The sequence below is a fragment of the Mya arenaria genome, chromosome 14 (genome assembly GCF_026914265.1).
Source record: "Mya arenaria isolate MELC-2E11 chromosome 14, ASM2691426v1".
Taxonomy (NCBI): domain Eukaryota; kingdom Metazoa; phylum Mollusca; class Bivalvia; order Myida; family Myidae; genus Mya; species Mya arenaria.
In genome coordinates, this window is record NC_069135.1 from 61,536,770 (window position 1) to 61,563,216 (window position 26,447).

Genomic DNA, 26,447 nt, shown 5'->3' on the forward strand with positions numbered 1-26,447 from the left:
AGGTCGTAACGAGCTTGTCGCGAGCTCGTACGATCTTATTGAAAGAGCGTATTTTCATAAGGGTGTGGGGACATTTAAAAGTGTCTGACAAGTTTATGATATACACAGAATGGTGTCACTGTTTCCCACAAGGATCATAAAAACAATGAAAAGGCCTTTTTCAAAGAACGAAGTCATTCAATACATAGGAAAAGCAATAAATAAGGCCATTTCATAGTAACTTAAATTCAGACTTAGAAAAAGAAAACTTACAAGTATGGTGGTGCCTAGAATTATGCTATTTAAATGACTTATTAGTATGTGGAAAATGCAGCTATTATAATTTCAACAACTTTAAGGTTTAAATGACAGTATATTAATTATAAATTATTATTCACAAGTAGTTTTAAGGTCAATATGTTTTAAATTTTATTGGGACTTTCCTTATAAAAAAGTGGCGGTGGGGGACAATATTGTGCGAGTGTTCTTCAGGGTTGGAGCTGTGGAGGATGGTATATTAACGTTGACACACTTTAATAAATGTTGACACTCACATAGGATTATCAAATATATATTTTGATATTTAAAATATCCAATCAAGTTCCATTTCTTGAAATACATATATGATATGTAAACGTGAATTAATCGCCAAATTATAATAAATTAAAGCTGCACTCTCACAGATTTACCAATATTACAACTTTTTTTATTTTTGTCTTGGAAAAAGCAAATTTTTGGTAAATATCTGCAAATCAATGATTGAAGATTGCTGACAAAAGCCAACATCAAAGATTGGCATATTTCATTCGGAAATTAATGATTAATGGCTTAAGCCTTACTAACGATTTAAGAAAACTGCATAAAACATTAATATATAATTATATATGTGGCATGTTAGTATTAAAAGTTTAGCAACTAAAAAAGAACACAAGTCATGCATTCAGTGACATAAAACAATAAAATTGTATTGTTCAGAATTTAAGATATAAAGAAGAATAAAGTAAAATTAATGTACATTTTTATTTATTTTTAATTCAATATACATAAATCACGGACATATAAACCATAGTTTATAGGTCCATGACATAATATCATTGAAGGCTACTGACCCTGATCAAATTTTTATAAGAAATTTTTCAGTAGCAACTCTCTGACTGTTATCTTTGCCTTCATCTAAAAGCACCAAGTATTGTCATGGTAACTGTCTTTACTGTGTATAATTAAGATCTTAGTTGGTCATTTTCCTACTGATATTTATTAAATATAGTCAACTAAAGGGTGGTTATTGCCTGCTTATAGTTTAAATGATCTTATTGACAAAATAAATTGGAATGGTTGAAAAAAGCATATCATTTAAATTTGCTGTTGGAATATATTTTGTGGAATAAATAATAGAATTATATAGAGATATATATAGTTAACTTAAATAAATTTTGTTTTTAACTAAATTACTTAAAAAAATGAATTGAACTGTTGTTTTTTCACACAAAAAATATTTGTTCATTCCTGGATCTTTTGATGAAACAAATATGTTTTAGATCACCTGCATCATTGTCATAAAAAACATTAGCCTATTCAGATCACTAAAACTCAAAACATGTTCAAGAAGTGAAAGCCCAAAATTGGCAAATACTGTTATATATCAGTGTGTGCATGTATACCACATTAATATGTGCAGTCACAAATGCTGCAACAGTAGGCAATATTCCTTTGAATGAAAAGGAATTAAAAGTTAAAACAGAAGACAACGTTTATTTTTCTTCACCATTTTGAATTAACTAAAGGACAGACTATACAGCTGCAAAGAGCCCTGTATTTGTTTTCTTACCGGTGTTGATAAGGTGATTACTTTTCTCAAACACTTTAAAGCTGCACTCTCACAGATTTACCATTTTGACAAATCTTTTATTTTTTGTCTTTGAATGAGCCAATTTTTGCCAAAATATCTGCAAAGAAGTGATATAAGACTGCTGACATAAGATCTAAATAAACTTATTTTAATGGCATAAAGCATTACTAACAGTTTAAGAAAAATGCACAAGTATCCATTTTTTAAATTAAAATCGGTGATCTGATTTTTTGTCAGCACTCTTAAATCACTGGTTTCCATTCATTTTTGCACAAATTGGCTCATTCCAAGATAAAAAAATAAACTTTTTCAAAACGATTAATCTGTGAGAATGCAGCTTTAATAGACCTGTAAAGACTTGTCATAGTGTGCCAAGAAACTAAACTCTCAATCAAACTTTGATAAAAGATCAAATGCGGGGCTCTGTGTGTGCGGCATAGACTATGCGAATTTTTATTTAATATGATGAAGAGCTAGTTAAGTTATCTTCATATGAAGCAAAAAAATGTTTCAATACCCTCTATGAATTTTCTTCACCGGATATTGATTCATAAAAAAAACTTGCTGTATGGTGCGGAGCTACTTTTCGCTATATGTCTAAATGGAAAAATCTTCTCCTCAGATCCTGCTGGCCTGTTTTCAAAATAATGTCACAGAAATGTTCCTAAGGTTACCATCTGTCAAATTCCTTTACCATATGTTGATCCATAAAAAATATGGTTTCAGAAGGGGGGGATTAGTGGGTGTGGTAGTGGATCTTCATCAAAAGTGTTCAAATGTCCCTAAAGTGAAAGCCCTGAGTTATTTACACCCCTTAAAGTAGTAGTCTTACACATTTATTTGTTCATGTTCTGTCAACAACTATGCCGTGTTATTTCAATTTTTAGCTCACCTGTCACATAGTGACAAGGTGAGCTTTTGTGATCACAATTTGTCCGTCGTCCGTCCGTCGGTCTGTCCGTAAACTTTTACTTTAAACGACATCTCCTCATAAACCGCTTAGCCAATTTCATCCAAACTTCACAGGAATGTTCCTTGGGTGGTCCCCTTTGAAAATTGTTCAAAGAATTGAATTCCATGCAGAACTCTGGTTGCCATGACAATGGAAAGGAAAAACTTTAAAAATCTTCTTCTCCCAAACCACAAGGCTTAGGCCGTTGATAAATGGTAGGTAGGATCACCAAATGGTTCTCTACCAAGATTGTTTAAATTATGGCCCTTGGGTCAAAATTGGCCCCGCCCCGGGGGGTCATGGGTTTTCTCTATATGTTTATAGTGAAAACTTAAAAAATCTTCTCCTCTGAACTAACTTGGCCTAGAGCTTAGATATTTGGCATGATTCATCGTCTAGTGGACCTCTACAAAGTTTGTTCAAATTATGGCCCTGGGGTTAAAATTGGCCCCGCCCCGGGGTGTCATTGGTATGCTCTATATGTTTATAGTTAAAACTTCAAAAATCTTCTCCTCTTAACTTACTTGGACTAGAGCTTAGATATTTGGCATGATTCATCGTCTAGTGGACCTCTACAAAGATTGTTCAAATTATGGCCCTGGGGTGAAAATTGGCCCCGCCCCTGGGTGGTCATGGGTTTTCTCTATATGTTTATATTAAAAAAAAATCAAAAATCTCCTCTGAACTTATGTTGCTTAGAGCTTAGATATTTGGCTTGATTCATCGTCTAGTGGACCTCTACAAAGATTGTTCAAATTATGGCCTTGGGGTCAAAATTGGCCCCGCCCCGGGGGGTCATGGGTATACTTGATATGTTTATAGTTAAAACTTCAAAAATCTTCTCCTCTTAACTTACTTGGATTAGAGCTTAGATATTTGGCATGATTCATCGTCTAGTGGACCTCTACAAAGATTGTTCAAATTATGGCCTTGGGGTCAAAATTGGCCCCGCCCCGGGGGGTCATGGGTTTTCTCTATATGTTTGTAGTGAAAACTTTAAAAATCTTCTCCTCTTAACTTACTTGGACTAGAGCTTAGATATTTGGCATGATTCATCGTCTAGTGGACCTCTACAAAGATTGTTCAAATTATGGCCCTGGGGTGAAAATTGGCCCCGCCCCTGGGTGGTCATGGGTTTTCTCTATATGTTTATATTAAAAAAAAATCAAAAATCTCCTCTGAACTAACGTTGCTTAGAGCTTAGATATTTGGCTTGATTCATCGTCTAGTGGACCTCTACAAAGATTGTTCAAATTATGGCCCTGGGGTGAAAATTGGCCCCGCCCCTGGGTGGTCATGGGTTTTCTCTATATGTTTATATTAAAAAAAAATCAAAAATCTCCTCTGAACTTACGTTGCTTAGAGCTTAGATATTTGGCTTGATTCATCGTCTAGTGGACCTCTACAAAGATTGTTCAAATTATGGCCTTGGGGTCAAAATTGGCCCCGCCCCGGGGGGGGGGTAGGATATTCTCTATATGTTTATAGTTAAAACTTCAAAAATCTTCTCCTCTGAACTTACGTTGCTTAGAGCTTAGATATTTGGCATGATTCATCGTCTAGTGGACCTCTACAAAGTTTGTTCAAATTATGGCCCTGGGGTCAAAATTGGCCACACCCCGGGGCTGATGGGTTTTCTCTATATGTGTTATAGTGAAAACTTAAAAAATCTTCTCTGAACTCACAAAGACAAGTAACGTCTTAATTTAAACTGGATAACATATTTAGTACACATACCAATTTTCAATATGGGCCACATACAACAATTAATAACAAATATACATATATAGATACACACGTAAAATCAAGTAGTGACAAGAGCTTAGATATTTGGCATGATATATCATCTAGTTGACTTGTACCAATATTGTTCAATCTTTGGCCCTGGGGTCCAAAAATGGCCCCACCCGGACGGTCATGGGTTTCCTTATATATGTATATGATGAAAACTTATAAAATCTTCTTCTCCAAAACCAAAAGGTGAAGGCCTTAGATATTTGGTATGAAGCATTGTTTATCGGACCACTATTAAGATTGTTCAAACTTTAGCCCTGGGGTCAAAATTGGCCACGCCTCGTGTTCATAGGCTAAGGTTTTCAATATTTTTATATAGTCTTATATAATAAAACTTTAAAAATCCTCTTCTCCAAAATATAAGACCTAGAGCTTTCATATTTGGTATATAGTGTTACCTAGTGGACCTACACCAAAGGTATGCAAATTATTGTCCCGGGGTCAAATTGGCCTTGCTCAGGGGTCATTTGTTTTTACATTGGCTTGTCACTTAAACATCTTTTCCCCTGAAAGTAAAGGTCAGAATGACTCCATACTTGATATGTAGCATCCTTACATGGTCCTCTCTCAACTTTGTTCAAATGGTTTTGTTTGGCCCCTTTTAGGGGTCACCAGAGCAAAAAATAGAAAAACCTTTAAACAACTTGATCTTATTAACTGCTTGATGGATCTTCAAGTCTGAAGCATCCTAGCATGGGCCTCTGTCAGGTCTTTTCAAATAATTTTGTTTGGCCCCTTTTAAGGGCCACCAGAGCTAAAATTAATAAAAAAAACCTTAACATTTTCTTCGCATGAACCCCTTGATAGATCTTCAGCAAATTTGGTTTGAAGTGTCCTTGCATGGACCTCTCTTAAATTTGTTCACATAATTTTGTTTGGCCCGGTTGCCATGGCAACCTAAAGGAAAATGTCAACAATTGGTTATAATCATCTTCTTCTCCTAAACCGCTTTGACAATTTTGATGAAACTTCATAGGAATGATCCTTGGTTGGTGCTTTTTCAAAATTGTTCAAAAAAATTAGTTCCATGTAGAACTCTGGTTGACATGGCAACCTAAAGGAAAAGTGTCAACAATTGGTTACAATCATCTTCTTCTCCTAAACCGCTTGGACAATTTTGATGAAACTTCATAGGAATGATCCTTGGTTAGTGCTTTTTCAAAATTGTTCAAAAATTTAATTCCATGCAGAACTCTGGTTGCCATGGCAACCTGAAGGAAAATATAGGCTGTCGTGTCCGCGCTGTGACTTTCTCTTATATGGACAGATTTTAAAATGACTTGCCATATGTTTTCGACATACCAAGACAACGTGTCGTGTGCAAGACCCATGTCCCTACCTCTAAGGTGAAAGATACACTAAGTGTTTATTCACAATGGAATGCTGAATATAAGGACATAAAGAGTGTTGGCTGTCATTTAGTATGATTGTTTTTTTTCTATGCTCAGAGGCAATTTAATATAACTTGCAATATGTATTTGACACATAAAGGCAAGATCAACTTTTTATGTACTTGTTCATAGATCAATGTCACATTGGGGGGCATTTGTCACATACTTTGACAGCTCTTGTTCAATATTCTTTGAGAAACAAGCTATATTAATAACAAAGGTTAAACTCTTTTACTCAGGTGAGCGATTTAGGGCCATCATGGCCCTCTTGTTATATAAATTATATTGTATTATGAAATATCATTGATAATATAATTATGAAGTATTTGAAAAAAAAACAACTGCATACTGTTATAAATAAAATATGTATATTTTACCAATATATTATCGATGTTGGCCTGAATTTGTATTTTTCCGAAAGTCAATTTTGTTCCCCAATGTGCAAGGCACAAGCGGTGAAAATAATTCCAATAAAAGTCACTAATTATTATTATTGTTATTATTATTAATAAACTATTACTGTTTCAGGAGATAAACAGAAACACAGAGGTATACATTCTGATGGAAAAGACAAAAAAAAGCATCTCCCATCATTTTGGCGTGGCTCAGATCAAGAGGAGAAATTTAAAAAAGGTAATACATGAGCAACTAAGAACATGCAAGTTGCACTGGTTAGAGTGTAAGACCCACCTCGCTTCATGAGAATTGATAATCATCAATGTATTAAATCAAGAAATTGAAATGTAAGTGTCTTGTCTTTTGCAGTGTTTTTGAAAAAGAATTTATTAAAAAAAAATTATTTTTTAATATGATTGTGAATGTGAGATGTTTTCTTCTGATCATTCTCTCTCAAAACCAGAATTATAGCAAACATATTTCAAGTTGTAGATTTTTTTGTTTTACTTGTAAATATAGTTCTGAGGTTGTATTTTAGGCAAAGCCTTTTTTTCTGCTCAATACAAACTTATTTTGTAAGAATTATGGCCCTTTGTAATTTTTAAACAAATATATATTTTTTTTATGTTTTTGTAAGCCCATTATAAAGGGACATTTAATATTTTCACCAGCTGCATTATAAAGTCAGACCAAAAGTGTCCAGTAAGTGTTCAAACAATAACTAATTTAGAATCCTTTCTCAAATCTGGTGAGCAATATATATAGGGCCATCTCTTTGTTTGTATGACAAAAAAACAATACTCAATATTTGAGTTAAATTGACAAATATTATTGTAAAATGTTTTGTGAAGACATACAATTGGATTACTTTTGGGTTAATAGGATTAAGGTTTCTGCACATAAAAATATTTAGAATAATATTTGGTTCAGTCGGTTCATGTTCAATATTACTGATAGTATAAGTGGAAGCAGTGACTTAAAATAAATTACCAAACAGTTTATGCTCAATTGCTTTGAGTTAACATACAAGATATGACACTTGGAATACTAGATCTTGGTGGCATAAATAAAAGACCTTGTTTTGTCACATTAACTTGTAATCAAGCACTAACTTCCTCTAAATTTTCTTCAGGTGATGGTTGGGCACACACAAGAAGACATAGATCACAGGCGTCTAGCCATATGAGTAGACAGGAGTTTCACACTCTGCCAGACTTACTTCCTCAGACGAGCAGATTTAGGCTTCTCAAGATCACGCACTGCACACTAAGACATAGTCTTTGACTACAACAAGGCCTTAGGGGATGAAAGTACACAGAGGTCCAATTGAAATCAATTCTGTGCTGCATCATTTCTTCATTCTGGAGGTTGATGGACATGATTTATGGCATCAAGTGTGCAGTTTGTCAACTAACTATCAACACAGCAGTCTTGTTCACCAGTGCGCAACTTGAGCTTTTAGCTTTATTGCTTGAAGCCACTGCATAAGAGGAGGGAAGGTGCAGGCTCATCAAAAAGTCTCAAAGTTGAAACTAGGAAAAGAAGTTTGTCAAGAGTGTGAATATTTGCTTTGAAAACAATTGTTATAATGATTTGGTTTCCTTTGAAACTTGATACATACTATGTGTATGTTGAATGAATTGAGATGCTTAAATAAAGAACCGCTATTCAAATATCAGGAAACTGCATTTTTCATACTAAAGGGTAAATGATGTCGCCATTTCCTGTATGTATTTAAATAAGATATGTTTCCACAATTAATATTTTTATGCCCCCACAAAGTGGCGGCATATAGGGTTGCCCTTGTCCGTACGTACGTCTGTCTGTCTGTACGTACGTACGTCCCGAAGATTGTTTCCGATCTAATTCTTGAAAACCGTTTGTCCAATCCTCACCAAACTTTAAACACATGTTTGTGACCATAATATCTTGATCAAGTTCCTTAGCCATGGAAATCGCTTTTGTCATTTAGGAGTTACGGCCCTTTATTTGCAAAAAAAGACTTGAAAAATACGTCCCGAAGATTGTTTCCGATCTAATTCTTGAAAACTGTTTGTCCAATCCTCACCAAACTTTAAACACATGTTTGTGACCATAATATCTTGATCAAGTTCGATAGTCATGGAAATCGCTTTAGTCATTTAGGAGTTACGGCCCTTTTTTGCCAAAAATACTTCAAAAATCATTATGGCTTATTTTCTGTGACAAAAAACCGAAGTGGGGGCATCCGTGTCCTATGGACACATTTCTAGTTAGAAACTATTTCTCAACGTAATGAAATAGATTAAATTTGTACAGCATTATATGAGCTTAATATGTGCTTTCTGTTTCCTTAAAATTGATGAAAAATTGTCAGAAGGTAATGAGACCAGTATCCATTACTGCAATCATACAATAAAAAATACAGGGACAAGCCCACTGCTCATATAATATAATTAAACCTTGTTTAGGGGCATGAGGCAAACAGAGTTACTTTCAGATGTTAAAGATGCACTCTCACACTTTGGAGGTTTTGACAACTTTTTTTCATTTTTAACTCTACTGGCCAAAGGCCAGAAGAGCTTATGCGATGGTAATGTGTACGTAGTATGTGCGTCTGTAAACAATCCTCGTTAACATGATACATCCTTCAGTTTTGATTGTAACTTGATGAAACCTGTACAGTATCTACATATCCATTAGAGCTCGGTTCCTTTCGAAAACCAGCCAGATCCGCCCATGAATGCCAAGATTATGGGCCTTGATAATAAAAAAATAGTGTGTCAGTAAACAATTGCTCGGTAACACGATACAGTCTTCAGTTTTGATTGTATCTTAATGAAACTTGTCCAGTATATCCATTAGAGCTCAGTTCCTTTCAAAAACCTGATCTGCCCATGTTTCCTGGATTATTGGCCTTGAAATTATTAGATGATGGGCCTTGATAGTATAAAAAAATGCTATTTTGTAATAAATGCTTGCGAATATGATACAGTCTTCAGTTTTGAGTATTCAGATACCCATAAGGGGTTGGTTCTTTTCGAAAACAGTGATGTTGACCACACAAACCCAGCCAGTAGAGCATAGGCCCTTTTGGGCCTCTTGTTTGTTTTGGATTGGTACCATCCAATTTTTGCGAAAAATGCATGGAATATAAGACTACTGACAAAAAATTCAATCGCAGACTTTTCTATTTAAGTTAAAACATTGATGTTTTATGCACTTTTCTTAAACCATTAGTAACATTAATCTTCGAAGGAAATATGAAATCTGGGATTTGATGTTTTGTCAGCAATCTTTTACCATTGGTTTGCTGATATTTACGCAAAAATTTGCTCATTCCAAGACAAAACAAAAGATGTTAAAACGGTATATCTGTGAGAATGCAGCTCTAAATGTTTTGGCAAACATGTTTTTGATTTGGCAGCACAATCAATCTTGAAAATTGCTTGATTTTACTGCTGTATTAGAAATTACAGGGGTAATGGGGGATTTTTTTAGTGTTTTTATTGCTTTTTGTGATTCATACAGTCATACTTCATTCCTCAGGGCACAACTTACAAATAGACAGAACAGGAAAATGGTCATTTTAAAAGGTCAAGGACAATGTAAGTTGAACAATCATATTTTGTTCATGGCTTGTATTTTTGGTATATTTTGTTGCATATATGCTATTAAAAAGTTGAAAGTTAAAACTAACTTCATAGTTGAAATGATTGCTTTGAATGGTATTGTCAGTTGAGAAACAGCACTATTAAGAAATATGTTAATGGTACTTTATTATTTTAATCAATTTTAGATATTTGTATGAAAATTAAAATCTTATTTTGTACATGTATGAGACCTTTTAAACAGTTATTTATAATATAACAATGTGTAAATGAAGCTTTAGATCAAAACTTAAAGCTGCACTTTCACAGATTGTCATTTTAGACACTTTAAAAAATTTGTCTCAAAAGCTGATTTGGTTATCATTCCTCTAATTCAGTCATATTAGATAATTCACAATAGAACCAATCAAAAATGTTTGGTAAGACTGCCGAAAAGTTCATTTACATTAAATTGGTCGTAATGCTACTATACCCATAAAACATCATTTTAGCCATAAATATGACAAAATGCAATCTGATCTTATTTCAGTAGTCTTATATCACTTAAAATTGGTCTATGCAAAAAATGGTCTATTTATAGACCAACAATAAAAGAGTGCCGGTAGTCAAAACGATCAATTAGTGAGATTGCAGCTTTAAATACACCTTTTTAAGACCGCTGTAAAATTCTAATGGTTTGCCTCAATCTTTAAAGCTAGCATACTGTTTAATTGACAGCCATACTTTTTGTTTAAAAGTGTCATGATATGTTTGTACAATGTGTTTATATAATTCATTAAAGAAGTCAAAACAAATTTGTTTATCATGTAATTTGTTTTCTATTATTTAAATGACCCAGACGAAAATTGGGAACGTCAGTGCTAGTTCTTTTACTGCTAATATCTAATGAAGTTTCTATTGGTGTAGCAGCAAGCAGGTGTTACATTAAGGATGCATCATATAAACCAAATTATACATTCATATGCACAACATACAGGCGTGTAGCCGCCTATACGTGAATACGCTGCTGAAAAAAAAACATGGTTCTGAAAAAAAGCACCGAAATAGCAGTATGCGAACTTGACTACATGATCCAAAAACTGGTTATTTTCCAGTACAAAATAATGCACATCGAAACGCACAGAATGCACTAGATTGCACCATGGTTTTCAAAATTTTCTGAGGGGGCATGCCCCCGAACTCCCCAGCACATTTATGAATCCACATGAATAGAGGGGTAGCTACGCCCCTGACATTATTGAAACCACAGTGTGGCTAAACAACACTTGTATGTTTATCCTACGCAGTGATCTCCCATGGAAAATGCAATCGTCAAAGAATCTAAAGGGGATGTTTATATGGACTAGATTTGAAATACAAGTGTTTAAAAAAGTTGAGTTCACTCACGAAGAGAATCAACCATACTCCTCACTTGTTGGAGTAAGATGAAAAGTCCACTTACCGCGGGAAAGAAAGTACATTGAAAATATTCATTTGATTCAATTGACTTTATCTTTTTATAAATATGTTGCAATACATAAAATACTTTATTTTTTATAATTGTTTACCCATGTTGAATTTTATTTGGCAAATTTATTAGAGATTTATATATTAAGAAACTCAGTTTTTTAGTATGTGAATGGTTTGGATCGGCTTCCTCAGCCGCTAAAGGGGTTATGTTTATGACATACTTTTTTAAATCTTTCGAACTTGAGTTTTTGAGTGAATTTAAGCGAAGCGTACAGGGTTTTGAAAATGCATCTTTTACTTGGATTTTATAGATTGCTTTTACGAAATAAAGTATTGTGAATCAAACTAAGTGTTAAAGCTAAGCTATTGATGGCTGGAACCCTAAATGTTGATATGTGCTAAAATATATAGTCTTTGAAGTCCAAAATTTTGAAATGCGTTACAAACACGATTCAACAAAAGGCTGTTGCACAATCAGTTGATTGACATAATATTCGAGTATGTGTTATCTGCACCGGCATGGGCTTGCTCCCATCTTTTTTAAAAATGCAATTGAAGTATAAAAGAAAATCAACCTTGTTACTATTATTTCTGCAAATTCAATACCAAGGAGTAAAATAAATATAAGTGTTCAGATGCATTACGAGAAAATCTGGTGTCAAAACATGAGAGAGTCTCTTTAAACAGAAAAGTTTTGGCAGATACTCAGTCAGTCAGATGATCATAATTGTATAAATAATAGCTTTTAAACGTTGTCATTCCTGTTCATCAGAGGTCGATGGTAATGCATAGCATCATCGCACTGGAGTACGAGAACGTTGTATACAGAGTATGTTTAAACTGAACATGCGTTTGTTTATTTCGATGTCTTAAAACGTTTAAACTGTTTATAGGAACTATAACATTATGAAACAACAATTCTGATTACAGAAACTCATTGGCTCAATCTTTCCACATCCGCCCCTCCTTCAGAACAGAAATTGAATGGCTTAAAATGTTGGGCCGGGGAAGGTGTACTCCTCTAATTTATAGTCCGAAATAGGGCATTTTTATCTTAATATTGTATTTTCCCCGATATTGACTGAGAATGTATAAACGGACGATTCAAAGGGGTGGAGGGACCCCCCCCCCCCTGAATCTGCAATTGAGTACATGCATTAATACCGTCTCCGTAGCCTATTGGTTAAGGCGTAGCCTATTGAAGTCGTAGTCGTGGGTTCATTCCATGGTACATTTAGCTCGATCCCTTTGCCGCGTGATGCCTGCCTCTCGGTACTTTAAGGATGAAAGTGGTTTAGTGGTGTAGGTTTCTGCTTCTTACCCACGACTATGTGGGTTCGATCCCCACCAGGGGTACTATCTCATGGATGGCCTCTCAAAAATGACACAGTAACAGTTTCTAGCCAGGAAACGGACTCGAGAGTGATTTTATCAGCTAATCACCTTTAGCAAAATCGAGCTTGTTTATTTTAGTTAAATTTAACCAATGAAATTTGTACCCCTTCATCGGTGCTTTGAAAAATAATTAAATGACCCTGTTTGAAGCAAGTGCTTGCGCTTTCACGGTAATCCTTGACCGAGTGGTCTTAAGGAATACATTCAGTGTTCTCTAACCTTAAAGTCGATTAAAAATTCAATATTATAACCAAGTACCACCAGGAAGTATCTGTGGAAAATGCAAAATTAAGCAAACAGTTTGATTTTTTAGATTTATTAGTGAAATATGCATTTTGATAAAACAGTTTTCTGAAAAGGAATAATAAAACTACACATCTGACGCAGTTGTATATAATAAAACTGCTTTAGATTGCACACAAGTTGAAAATGCCGATGGTATACGCGAAATCAGGTAACAACTAGCATCTTGCATTGTTATTTTCTTGAATATTCTATCAATATTAAATTAATTAGCAATTATATGATGACATGTATATATCCCAACTTTTTTTAACCCAGCAGCTGTAATACTGTGGAAATCTCCAACTGGTGATTTCTCCAATTTCTGTGTTCTCCAACTTCTATATTCTCCAATTGGTGAATTTTATCAATAGAAATTGACTGTGGAATTCTCCAATTGGAAATTTCTCCAATTGGAGAACCGTTTTTACAAAATCATAATTTTTGATTTTTTTTTAGATTTTAATAAAGTTAATAACTCTAGTACTCAAAACATAAATAGAAATGTAATTTTCTGTTCCAAATTGTAATATTTGATTTTTTTCATATTGCTGATTTTTTCCCCCGTTTCGGCTCATATGGAAAATTCTCCAACTGGAGTTTGCCAAAACCCCGCGGGGGACCTAAAATCCAATTGGTGGCCAACGGGAGAAATCAATTTTGGAATTAAAATTTTCATATTTCTTAAAACTTTTTTTTTAATTTTACTTAAAATATTTCTTATTTAATGGGCAAACTTTCTATGTGTCGCTTTTGAAGTTGATATCTAAGGTAATAAAAAAACTAAGTTTGCAAGTAAACCGGATTTGCAAACTTATACCGGATACTGTTCATACATAATTAATATAATAAACTACACATGCAGCGCGTTGTGTCTGAAAGTGAAACTTATATCTTAGTTTTGGTGATAAAAAAGTTCAATTGATGTAAAAATCATACTTAAAAGCATATTCCGATTTAGCCTCTATTTTGAACATGAATCTGTATTTAAACATCCTTTTTGAATGAAATCAGAAGACTATTACAGTAATTATTTTGCCGTAAAATATACGGTAAATATTTGTGTTTTTATATTTTTTGAAACACCCAATAAGACGAAACAAAACCGTTTGTTTACGGTTTCACGCCCTTTCCTACTTATTTCCGCCCCGTCAACGATGGAATACAGAGAAATTCTTATAATGTAAATAGTATTTTATATATAAAACAATCACAGACCGATTCTGCCGCCTATGATGGCCACGATGTAATTCTAACTAATGTTTGTACCACACTTAAAAAGTGTGATGATGTAAAATATTTCATTCTCTGTTTGAAACGAACGCATTTTGTATTTATACCAAGACCTGCGCTAGCAACGAAACACAGTAGATGATTAATTTGATATTGAACAAAACACACAATTGATTCCCCTGAGACGAAATTTTGAATTGTCATTTAAACTTAAATTCTTGTAAATAACAAGTCCATGCTTTGTAATAATAGTAAGGCTGATTTGAAAATGATGCCATTTTGTTCTCATTTCCTATATTCACATAAAGCTCAAATCAATACATACACACAGATTTATTTCTGAGTACAATATGGTAACAATTTCTTGAAGTTAATTTTAGGGCACACACACACACCAACACAAGAAATGCACAAACTCACACTCGTGCACACACTCACAGGCACAAAAGACACTTATGCACGTACGCACACATGCACTCACTCAAACACGCACTCAAAGTCACATGAAATACATTCATACAAACATACACACTCATGATCACATCGAACATACCCATACACACACACACACACACACACACACATACACGAACACACGAAAGTATATGATTGAACCATATGTGGCAGTATCAGTCGGAAAAGTATACTATACGGTGTAACCATAGGTGGCATTATCAGTCAGATAAGTATATGGTGCAACCACATGAGAAAGTATATATCAGAAAAGTATACCATGTAACCATAGGTGACAGTATCAGTCAGAGAAATATACGGTGTAACCATAAGGGGCGGTATCAGCCAGGGAAATATCCAGTGTAAAAACAGAAGGCACTATCATTCAGAGAAATATATGGTGAAACCAAATGGGGCAATATCAACCAGAAAAATAAACAGTGTGACCACATGGGATAGAATCACATAGAGAAGTTGTCGGAGTAACCATAGGGGACAGAATCAGAGAGAAAAGTATCCGGTGTAACCACAGGGGAAAGTATCAGTCAGAGAAGTATACAGTGTAACCATACGGGACAGTTAAAGTCAAAGAGGTAGATGGTGTTAGAGTAGCAGAAAGCATCAAGCTGGGAAATATATTTTGAAACTATAGTACGCAGTATAAGCCAGAGAAGTATGCTTAGTAACAATAGGGGGCAGTATCAGTCAGAGAAGACTACCTTGTAACCATAGGGGCAGTATCAGCCAGAGAAGATTATCTTGTAACCATAGGGGACAGTGTCAGTCAGAGAAGTATGCCTTGTAACCATAGGGACATTAGCAGTCAAAGAAGAATATATTGTAAACATAGAGGACAGTGTTAGTCAGGGAAGTATTTGGTATAGCCTAAGAAGACCAGTTAAGTCAGAAAAGTATAAGGTGCAAACACAGGGGCAGGTATCAGTCAGAAAAGTACACAGTATTACCACAGGGGATAGTATCAGTCAGGGAAATATACAGTATAACCACCGGGGAAAGTCTCAGTCAAAAAAGTATACCGTGTAACCACAGGAGATAGTATCAGTCAGAGAAGTATACGGTGTAACCACAGGAGATAGTATCAGTCAGAGGAGTATACCGTGTAAACTAAGGAGATAGTATCAGTCAGAGAAATACACGGGGTTACCACGAGAGATAGAATAAGGTGTAACCATAGGGGACTGAATTGGTCAGAGAAGGAAATAGTGTAACCATAGGGGGCAGATCAGTCAGAGATGTATACGTGTAATCACAGTGGACAGTATAAGTCAGAGAAGTATACGGTGTAACCACAGGCGATACTTTCAGTTAAAGAAGTAAACGGTGAAACGACATCAGATGGTATCAGTCAGAGAAGATTACGGTGTAACCACAGGTGATAGTATCAGACAGAGAAGATTACGGTGTAACCACAGGTGATAGTATCAGACAGAGAAGATTACGGTGTAACCACAGGTGATAGTATCAGACAGAGAAGATTACGGTGTAACCACAGGTGATAGTATCAGACAGAGAAGATTACGGTGTAACCACAGGTGATAGTATCAGACAGAGAAGATTACGGTGTAACCACAGGTGATAGTATCAGTCAGAGAAGATTACGGTGTAACCACAGGTGATAGTATCAGACAGAGAAGATTACGGTGTAACCACAGGTGATAGTATCAGACAGAGAAGATTACGGTGTAACCACAGGTGATAGTATCAGACAGAGAAGAATACGGTGTAAACACAAAAGATAGTTTAAGTCAGAAAAGTATATGGAGTAACCATAGGGGGCAGTATCAGACAAAGATTTATATGGTGCTACTAAAGGGGTCAGAGTCAGCCTGAGAAGTATGCGGTGTAACCACAGGTGATAGTATCAGTCAGAGAAGTATAATTGTAATCACAGGGGTCAGTATCAGTCAGAGTAGTATACGTGTTATCACATAATGGAAGTATGAGTCAGAAAGGTATAAAATGTAACCATAGGGGCAGTATCACTCAGAGAAGTATATGTTGTAACCATAGGGGAAATATCATTTAGAGACGCAAACAATTTAACCATACGGGGAAGTACCAATCAGTGATAAAGGCATACTGTGTACCCGTAATCTATAGGGGGCAGTGTCAGCCCGAGAAGTATACAGTGTAACCACAGGGGGCAGTATTAGCTACAGAAATAAACATTGAAGTCCTATGACACTGTGTCAGTCTGAGAAGAATACAGTTTCATCATTGAGGGGCAGTAACTTTCAGAAAAGTAAGCAGTGTAACCACAGGGGGCGGTACCAACATAAGAAGTATACGATGTAACCATAGGGGGCAGTATCAGTCAGAGAAGTGTACAGTGAGGTTTTAAGGCATTAATATATATTAAATGCATTTATGATAAGAATGGGATACAAACAAATTTCAAAAAGCGCTGATATGTTTATAATAACAGAAATAATATATTTAACAATCTCTTACACAAACTGCCGCCTATGCTAGCAATAATATAATACAGAGACCTTTTAATTAATAGATATATACATACAGTTGAACACCGCTATTCCGAACACAGTTTATCCAAAATTATCGCTATTTCGAATTTTTTTCGGGTCCCTACAATTTCGGATAAACGGTGTTCTACTGTACATGAAATCATCTCTGCACAGATACCGCCACCTTTGATGGCAACGCTGTACCATTAATAAATGTTAATATCATCTTAAAAATAGTCTGAAAAAGTGAGATAAAGCGATTCGATGTTATGTTTAAACACAACCCATTTTAAATTAATACCAAGACATACGCTGTGTACTAAACACTGCAGCTTATCAATTCAATATTGAATCGAACACGGAACAATCGCAGGCACAAAAAACGTTCACACACAAGTGCAACGCACGCACACATGCTAGCACATATGCATGCTCTCACACTCACACGCAGACACGTACGCACACACACGTTTAAGCTCACACGCTTTCCAATTGTGGAATAACTTCTGTTTTAAAAGGAAATTAAAGAGGTGCTTATAAATATCTCAAATAACTTGGAAAATGGATAGCAATAAAGTCACCATATAAAAAAATATACCATTTACATCAAACGTGAAACCTCATTGTGATATAACTGCTTTGTGTTGCTTACCTGGCCACTGACGTTGTTTCTGCCGGTCTGCTAAATCTGATGCCACCTGGTCAAATCTGCCAATTGCTGTGCATGAGGCCAGCAGCTGTTCTGTGGCGGGGTCCCTTGTGAACTTGAAGTATAACACACTTTTTTTACCTCTGATGTCTTTAAGGGCTGACTGAAGACCGACTAATTCCTTAATCGCTCTTGTTCCAGATATGAACAGCTGGTTGTTGTTGACCTCCTGGGCTTTAAGCTTGACCTTGAGTTTCTCAGTGGCAGCTATTATGTCTTGGCAATTTGATTTCAGTTCACTTAAGACGCTCTCTGATTTCCGTTTGTTCTGCTCAATTTCTTCCAGTAACTTATGTTCCCTCTTATCCAGGTATTGTTTGATTTCATTCCTGAACTTTCGAAGCTCATTGATATTTGTAAAGCTCTCTTCATCAATATATTTCATGCCCGCTTGTATGTTGTCTGAAAGGTTGCCGATGTCATTGACCATCTGGACAAGTCCTGCCTTCAGACCGTTGTATTCTGGGCCCTCCTTGTACCGCTTTGCCACTTGAGAAATCCTTTCAATGGTGCATGAGCTGTGTTCTTTATCAGCCAAGCAGTCTCCACACAGAAGTGTCTCGTGATTAGGACAAAAGTATTTTATAAACTCTTCGGCATGGCGTTGACATGTTTCCGTAAAATGCTTATTCTCACTCTCTGGTTGGAGTGAAGAAGGCATGGTACTCTTGTCCTGAAGAGGGTGGCTTTTGGTAAACGTCATGTTCCTGTGTACTCGGGCACAGTTGGAACACAGGAACTCCTTGCAGACGGTACAGAAGGCATCAGAAGGGATGTCCTTGCCATCGTTCGCACATGTCTGGCAGAATGTGTTGTCAGACACCGATCCTGTTCCCTCGGGTGCCTTTTTCCCTGAGACTGCATCCATCTTGAGTCTAAAATCATAATTTGATTGTCAAATATACACTCGGTTTACGAAGTTCTAAACGATTTACAGGAGCGGACCCAGGAGTTGATGTTCGAGGGGGAAAACAAAGGAACGTAATATTTTGACATGCGGGACTCCCTCAGAACAGTGACAGAATTTGTGACAGTGTAGGTAGGGGGGTACTCCCCACAGAAAGTTTTTAAATTTGAAAGCTTCAATGGTGCATTTTTGCATATTTTATTACCTTCTTCTGCTATATTGAAATAAAAGAGAAAACATGGACAAATTAAGTGAGCATGCGCCCGGTGCTACCCATAATGTGCTGGTGATTTTTGCCGTCAACCTTGCACCACCCCAACAATTAATTTCTACAAATAACTATAGTTGAAATCTAGTGGAGAAAATGTGCGAACATCACACAAGAATGCACCATTTTAAATTGAAGGTAGCTAAAAGTTTGGTTTGAGACCTCCTGGAAACACTTACAAGAGCTCGACTACGCCGCTTTAACTTAGAAATGAATACAATAACGATGTAATATGTGCCTGTCAAAAGCAATAAAACAATCAAATTAAAAAGTGAACAAGAATCGCGATGTGACAAAACCAGCTTTTTAATGTTTGGCAGAAGAGATTCAGTTTCAACTGCTTTCTTCTATTTTTTTTGTAACGGTGACCTTGATTCTAAGGGCCCAAACACAATCTCATAAAAATCCTCCATACACTCTTCCTACATATCAAGTTTGGTCACAGTATGTCAACCATAACTGAAACTGTAATCTAGTTTTAGTATCTCGGGGCCCAACACAATCTCAGAAAAGGTTTCTATAAACTCTTCCTATACACCATGTTTGGTCACAATGTGTAGACCCTAATACTTAAGTAATTCAATACCAACCCTTTTTCTAATCATAGTTACCTTGACCTTAATCGTAGGGGCCTCAAAAGCATTCCCATAAAAGGTCTCTTCGTATATACCAAGTTTCGTCTCTTTATGTCAACCCTGGCTAAAATTGTTCGATACATAAGATGCCTTTAATGCTGCCCTCCCACCAGCACGCCCGAACAATGACGCAAGACATTCAAATAACTTGTTTTCCCTTAATGAAAAAGTGGTTAAGAATATAAACATGTGTTTTTAGAAGGAAATTAAAATCAAATTTAAAAAAAATCATTAAAAAAATCACGCCATAATTTGTATTTAGGGTTAAAATGGAGTTATGTTTCTTGTTGTAAGATGGTCGTCAATAATTTTGAATTTTATTAAATGCAATTTGAATGAAAGGTGTAGAAGTTTTTTTTATTAAAATCCCAACTTGCCCTTAAATTTAGCTTGCCCTAAAACTTTGACCTAAGTCAAGCAGGGGCAATAACTTGTATTAAGGATAATATGGTATAATGTAACCTCATTGTGTGATGGTTCTGAACAATTTTAGGTGATGGTCCTGAACAATTTTGTGAAGTATTAAGTCAATTGAATGAAAGGTATATAAGTTATTAATAGAAACCCCAACCTGCCCTCAAACTTTAACCTAAGTTCCATAGTCAATCAGGGGCCATAATTTGAATAAAAGATAACATGGGGCCGTATTCAATAAGCATCTTAGTTAATATTTTTAACTTAGTGTGAATTTCGTAACTTTTGACAAAGATTTTTTTAAATACCCGCTACTTTTCATCAGATTTATTCATATGCATAAATTGTTTAGACCATTTTCTTGCTTATTTTTATATTTTTGTTGTACAAACATTGTCCGTTTTCTTAAAATTGAAATTAGAAACTAGAAGCGCCGAAACCAGGTTTTTGTTATGGGCAATCAGAAATTATAGCCAATTGATTTGTTGTATGAGCAAGTTCAATCTGCAGCTTCATATAAGCTATATTCACATTAAGATTCATCACTATCCATCAATTCTAACTAAGTTGTTGGGTAGAAAAACATTTTTCTATTTTTAGGAACAGTGACCTTGACCCCACCTCCCAAGCTAGCTATTCACATAAGCTACCTTCGCTCTAAGTTTCATCAATATCTATCAATGCTTACTAAATTTACTGGGCAGAAACCATTTTCTATTTTTAGTAACAGTGACCCCACCCCCCTCAAAAGAAATTCCAAGCTTGCTCTTCACATAAGCTACTAGTACCTACACACAAAATTTCGTCAATATCTATCAATCCTAACTAAAGTTATTGGACATTTTTCTATTTCTAGTAACAGTGACCTTGACCTTAGCTCCACCACCCTCAAAAGCAATCCCAAGCTAGCTCTGTACATAAGCTACCTACACACCAAGTTTTATCAATATCTATCAATGCTAACTAAAGTTATTGGGCGGACACCATTTTTAAATTTTTAATAACAGTGACCTTGACCTTAGCCCCACACCCCTCAAAGGCAATCCCAAGCTAGCTCTTTACATAAGCTACCCACACACCAAGTTTAATGCTTGTGCACTTACGTGTGTGGAGATGTAATGCATGTGCGCGTACGCCTGTTGGGGTAGAGGGAGTGTTTGTGCGCGTACGTGTGTGGAGATGAGGGGTTATGTGTTCGCGTACGCGTGTTCGGGGTAAAGGGAGTGTTTGTGTGCGTACGCGTGTTCGGGTCAGAGAGTGTGTGTGCGCGTACGTGTGTTTGAGGAGAGGGAGTGCGTGTGCGCGTACGTGTGTTCGGGGAGAGGCAGTGCGGAGGCACGTACGTGTGTGAGGGGAGAGGGAGTGCATGTGCACGAACGTGTGTGAGGGGAGAGGGAGTGTGTGTATACGAACGGGTGTTCGGGGAGAGAGAGTGTATGTACGTGTACGTTTGTGGGATATAGGTAGGGGCGTGTGCGCGTACGTGTGTTCGGGGAGAGGGAGTGCGTGTGTGCGTACGTGTGTGGGAGGAGAGGTAGTGCGTGTGCACGCATGTGTGGTCGGGGAGAGGGAGTGCGTGTGTTCGGGGAGCGGGAGTGTGTGTGCACGTACATGTGTACGGGGAGAGGGAGTGCGTGTGCACGTACGTGTGTTCGGGGAGATGGAGTGTATGTTCGCGTACATGTGTGGTGGATAGGGAAAGCGTGTGTGTGTACGCGTGTTGGGTAGAGGAAGAGTTTATGCGCATACGCGTGTTTGGGAGAGGCAGTGTGTGTACACATCCGTGTGTTCGGTGAGAGGGTGTGCGTGTACACATTTCCTAATAACCGTCTTTTTTATTTTTTATGCGAGTACTGGTATATATATTTTTTTTCAATACTTACACGAATGCTAATCTGTATTAGATTTAAGGCTCCCATTTTGGCCTGGTAAATAATAGTGTCCCCTCCGGTATTTATGAATGTTTTGAAATATACATATATCATAGACCATTTTTAATTATTTTGAACGCTTGTGTAAATACATTGAATTAAAGTAAACAGTCGATATAAATCACTCGCGAGTCCGTTCAGTACGCCCGTGTTTCCATAGAACATGAGATTATTTCCCCGGTGGGGCTTGAACCCACAACATCTTGGGTGAAAGGTCGATACCTATACCACAAGTGCACTCTCTTGGACCGGTTCAAATATCATGATATATATGCGTGTACTTAAATGGATATGAGTGAAACTGCACCTCCTATATGATTTTAATGCTGGTATATTTGTTTATTTATCACACTACGGTGGAACATGTGACATGACGATTGGTGACACATTTTTCCGATATCTTAAATATGAATTATTATAACAAGATACAAGTAACATGATACACCATTCTTTATTTAAAGCCGGGTCTATGATAACAAGAAACATTAACTGAATGAGCTATTTTTTTCGAGTTTACATGTCACCTAAACCACGTGACTTAAGCCAAAAAAGAAATGTGTGTTTATCACATGATTTCTAGTCCGACATCCCTGTAAATTTTCATAATTATATTACAATAGTGGTTTGTACGCCGGGGTTAAATATTGCATTGTGTTTTAGTGGGTTGTATGTCGTGGTCGTGGATGGTTGGAGAGGGTTGGGGAAGTCGGCGGAGGGGAGTGGCTAAAACCCGGACACCTCTTTAATTTACGAACGTCTAACGTGTTTAATACTGTATTGAGTTTTCTTTGGTTGTAGGTCGTTGTTGTAGGTGGTTGGAGAGGGGAGGGGAAGTCGGAGGAGGGGAGTGGCTAAAACCCGGACACCTCTTTAATTTACGAACGTCTAACGTGTTTAATACTGCATTGAGTTTTCTTTGGTTGTAGGTCGTTGTTGTAGGTGGTTGGAGAGGGGAGGGGAAGTCGGAGGAGGGGAGTGGCTAAAACCCGGACACCTCTTTAATTTACGAACGTCTAACGTGTTTAATACTGTATTGAGTTTTCTTTGGTTGTAGGTCGTTGTTGTAGGTGGTTGGAGAGGGGAGGGGAAGTCGGAGGAGGGGAGTGGCTAAAACCCGGACACCTCTTTAATTTACGAACGTCTAACGTGTTTAATACTGTATTGAGTTTTCTTTGGTTGTAGGTCGTTGTTGTAGGTGGTTGGAGAGGGGAGGGGAAGTCGGAGGAGGGGAGTGGCTAAAACCCGGACACCTCTTTAATTTACGAACGTCTAACGTGTTTAATACCGCACTGAGTTTTCTTTGGTTGTAGGTCGTTGTTGTAGGTGGTTGGAGAGGGGAGGGGAAGTCGGAGGAGGGGGGTGGGTATTCTATGAGGAAATCTCAAATACATATTTTATATACTTCATTTCAAAGTGTAGATGTGTTGTAGACTCCTTAATTTGCATGCAGGTGAAAAAATGACGAACAGTCACATTTAACAATGTGTCACAATATATAATAATACGTATCGTATGTAGATTTATGGAAAAATATTATTTAAAGTATTATGAAAGTGTTTTCAGGAAAATCAGCTGTAGCGATTTGAGCCTATTTAAAATTTATTTTTATTCCCCGGCGTCTTCCCCACAACAATCGCCATAACTAGCATATAAAGTATAGTATAGATTAGTAGCCCCAGCCACAACTATCCCCGCCCCTCCCCTTACACAAAGCATACTCACCTCACACAGAGTAAAGTATGAGCCCCATCCTCCAATACCTTTACATTTTTAAATAAAGCATCTAACTAAAAGTAGTACTTCTTCATAGCCAACCCCCCTCCATCCTCTGACGTCCCCACCCCTCTCCAACAACCCACAACAACGACATCCAACCAACGAAAACACAATGCATTATTAAACCCCGGCGTACAAACCACCTCGAATACTCTATTTTATGTACTTATGAGAATAAAAGGGGTTTCCGAGTTTAAGCCCCCAACCTCCTCCGACTTCCCCACCCCTCTCCAACCACCCACAACCACGACAAACAACCACGAAAACACAATGCAGTATTAAACTCTGGCGTACAAACAACATCGAATACTCTCTTGTATAAAATTTAAAAAAAAAAAAGGTTTTCCGGGATTTCCGTGATTTCGGTAATTCCACCGACATAGTGTGTTCGTTTTCGAGGGAGCAGGGCCGCGCGTTCTAATTTGTTCTAAGTTATTAGTCCATACAAAGGCCAGGATTCCTTGTACGCTTTTTTGTTACGGCAAACTGGTGGCAACATGGAAATATAAACATGTCGGAATAAAATGAAAATCTTTCTGAACGCCAATTATTGTACGTGACTCAGAAAAAAATATATTTAAAACTTACTTTTGGTGAATGTTGAAAGAAAGTCCTTTCCGATAGTTACTCGAATATCTTAAGTACACAACTCATTACTTTCACATATGGTTGTATTATTTAAATAGTTGCAGTTTGGATAGTCAACGAATTTCTGGCGTCTTCAAAAACGAAAGTTGTAACTTCCTTGATAACAAACAAGGGAGGTTATCATGGTTGGTGCTAAAACCCGGTATCCGGTACCCGAGTTATGTTGATACCGGGCTGCGTTATCAATAAGATCAGATGATAAATCCCGGTATATCATGGTCCGTTATTTATTGCCGATTGCAGTAATGATTATTCGATTTGTCGGTTTTTAGAAAGCCTGCTTGAAGATTTACTTGTTTTAATGTATAAACCCGCATATGTGTATGATGACTTTCATTGGTAAAATCTGCTATCAGGTCAAAACATATATTTTACACTGGGAGGGGCTAACTTGTTTAACTGTATTAACCTGCAAATTTATATGATGACTTTTAGTGAAGTCTGCTATCGGGGTCATTTGTTGTTAAGATATGAGATCTGATTTTTTTGCCACTTTGTTGATTTGTTCCTGCACCTTGATTTTCAAAATGGAAAACTAAACATTGAATCAGTTTGGCATGGTCATATTTGATGTCTTGTATCTTTATTCTATGAAACAGATATGCAGGGCCCACCCAGGTTCTCGAACAATCTTATAGTCCCTTTTCACAGGAATTAATTTGAATTGAACACTATGTTTTGTAAAATCGAATTATATCCTCATTATATTTAAGCCGATCACAATATTTGTTATATCTATTTTGTTTAATTTAAGTATATGTTGAATAATTTGGTTAAATGAAATAAGATACTAAGGCTGATCAGGCTAAAGAGTTTTCGAGTAATTGGGGCCAGTTCTATACATTAAACAGTATCACAGCTGTGATGTTATAAAAATTATATAATTTTGATATTCGTGATTTGAACAAATGTATATAAGAAAAATATTCAATTAAAATTAACACTTTATAATTGACTCATTTATATTTTTAAAGGGTCATACATCGAACAACATTATTTGTATGAAATGTAAGCTAAACGCTTGTAACATGATAAAACGTCACCACGAGCTCAAAGAAAAGTTATTTTGTTAACAGAAATAAAAAATACAATACAGAATTCTCTAGTTTGGCAAAACATGTTAGTAACGCTATTGAACATTTAGTTACCGTAATATTTTTGTAGTAATCTGTTAATGATTCCTTTTGAAAAAAACACAACAGTATACATGGTATATGATTTATATGTATTTAATGGTTTGCATTTATTTGTTACTGATGCGGTATTTATATAATATCTTATTAAGACATTTTCCATACTCAAGTCGTTTTCATAACTTAAGTCATTTTCCATACTCAAGTCATTTTCTTAACTCAAGTCATTTTCTTAACTCAAGTACTTCTCTTAACTCAAGTCGTTTTCCATACTCAAGTCGTTTTCATAACTTAAGTCATTTTCCATACTCAAGTCATTTTCTTAACTCAAGTCATTTTCTTAACTCAAGTAGTTCTCTTAACTCAAGTCGTTTTCTTAACTCAAGTCGTTTTCTTAACTCAAGTCGTTTTCTTAACTCAAGTCGTTTTCTTAACTCAAGTCGTTTTTTAACTCAAGTCATTTTCTTAACTGAAGTTATTTTCTTAACTCAAGTCATTTTCTTAACTCAAGTCGTTTTCTTAACTTAATACATTTTCTTAACTCTAGTCATTTTCTTAACTCAAGTCATTTTCTTAACTCAAGTCGTTTTCTTAACTCAAGTAATTTTCTTAACTCAAGTCATTTTCTTAACTCAAAACATTTTCTTAACTGAAGTCATTTTCTTAACTCAAGTCATTTTCTTAACTCAAGTACTTCTCTTAACTCAAGTCGTTTTCCATACTCAATTCGTTTTCATAACTTAAGTCATTTTCCATACTCAAGTCATTTTCTTAACT

General features: G+C 36.2%; 1 protein-coding gene across 1 annotated transcript in view; it reads right to left on the reverse strand.

Moving 5' to 3' along the window:
• LOC128217891 (uncharacterized) overlaps positions 1-24,628 on the reverse strand; it is a 39,179-nt gene extending 14,551 nt beyond the window's left edge. The window contains exons 1-2 of the mRNA XM_052925329.1: positions 24,478-24,628; positions 17,902-18,833 (exon numbers count right to left, since the gene is read on the reverse strand). Of these exons, the coding sequence (XP_052781289.1) occupies positions 17,902-18,826 (925 nt within the window). The 5' untranslated portion in view covers positions 18,827-18,833; positions 24,478-24,628. The remainder of the gene's footprint in view (positions 1-17,901; positions 18,834-24,477) is intronic.
• Positions 24,629-26,447: the final 1,819 nt, after the last annotated feature.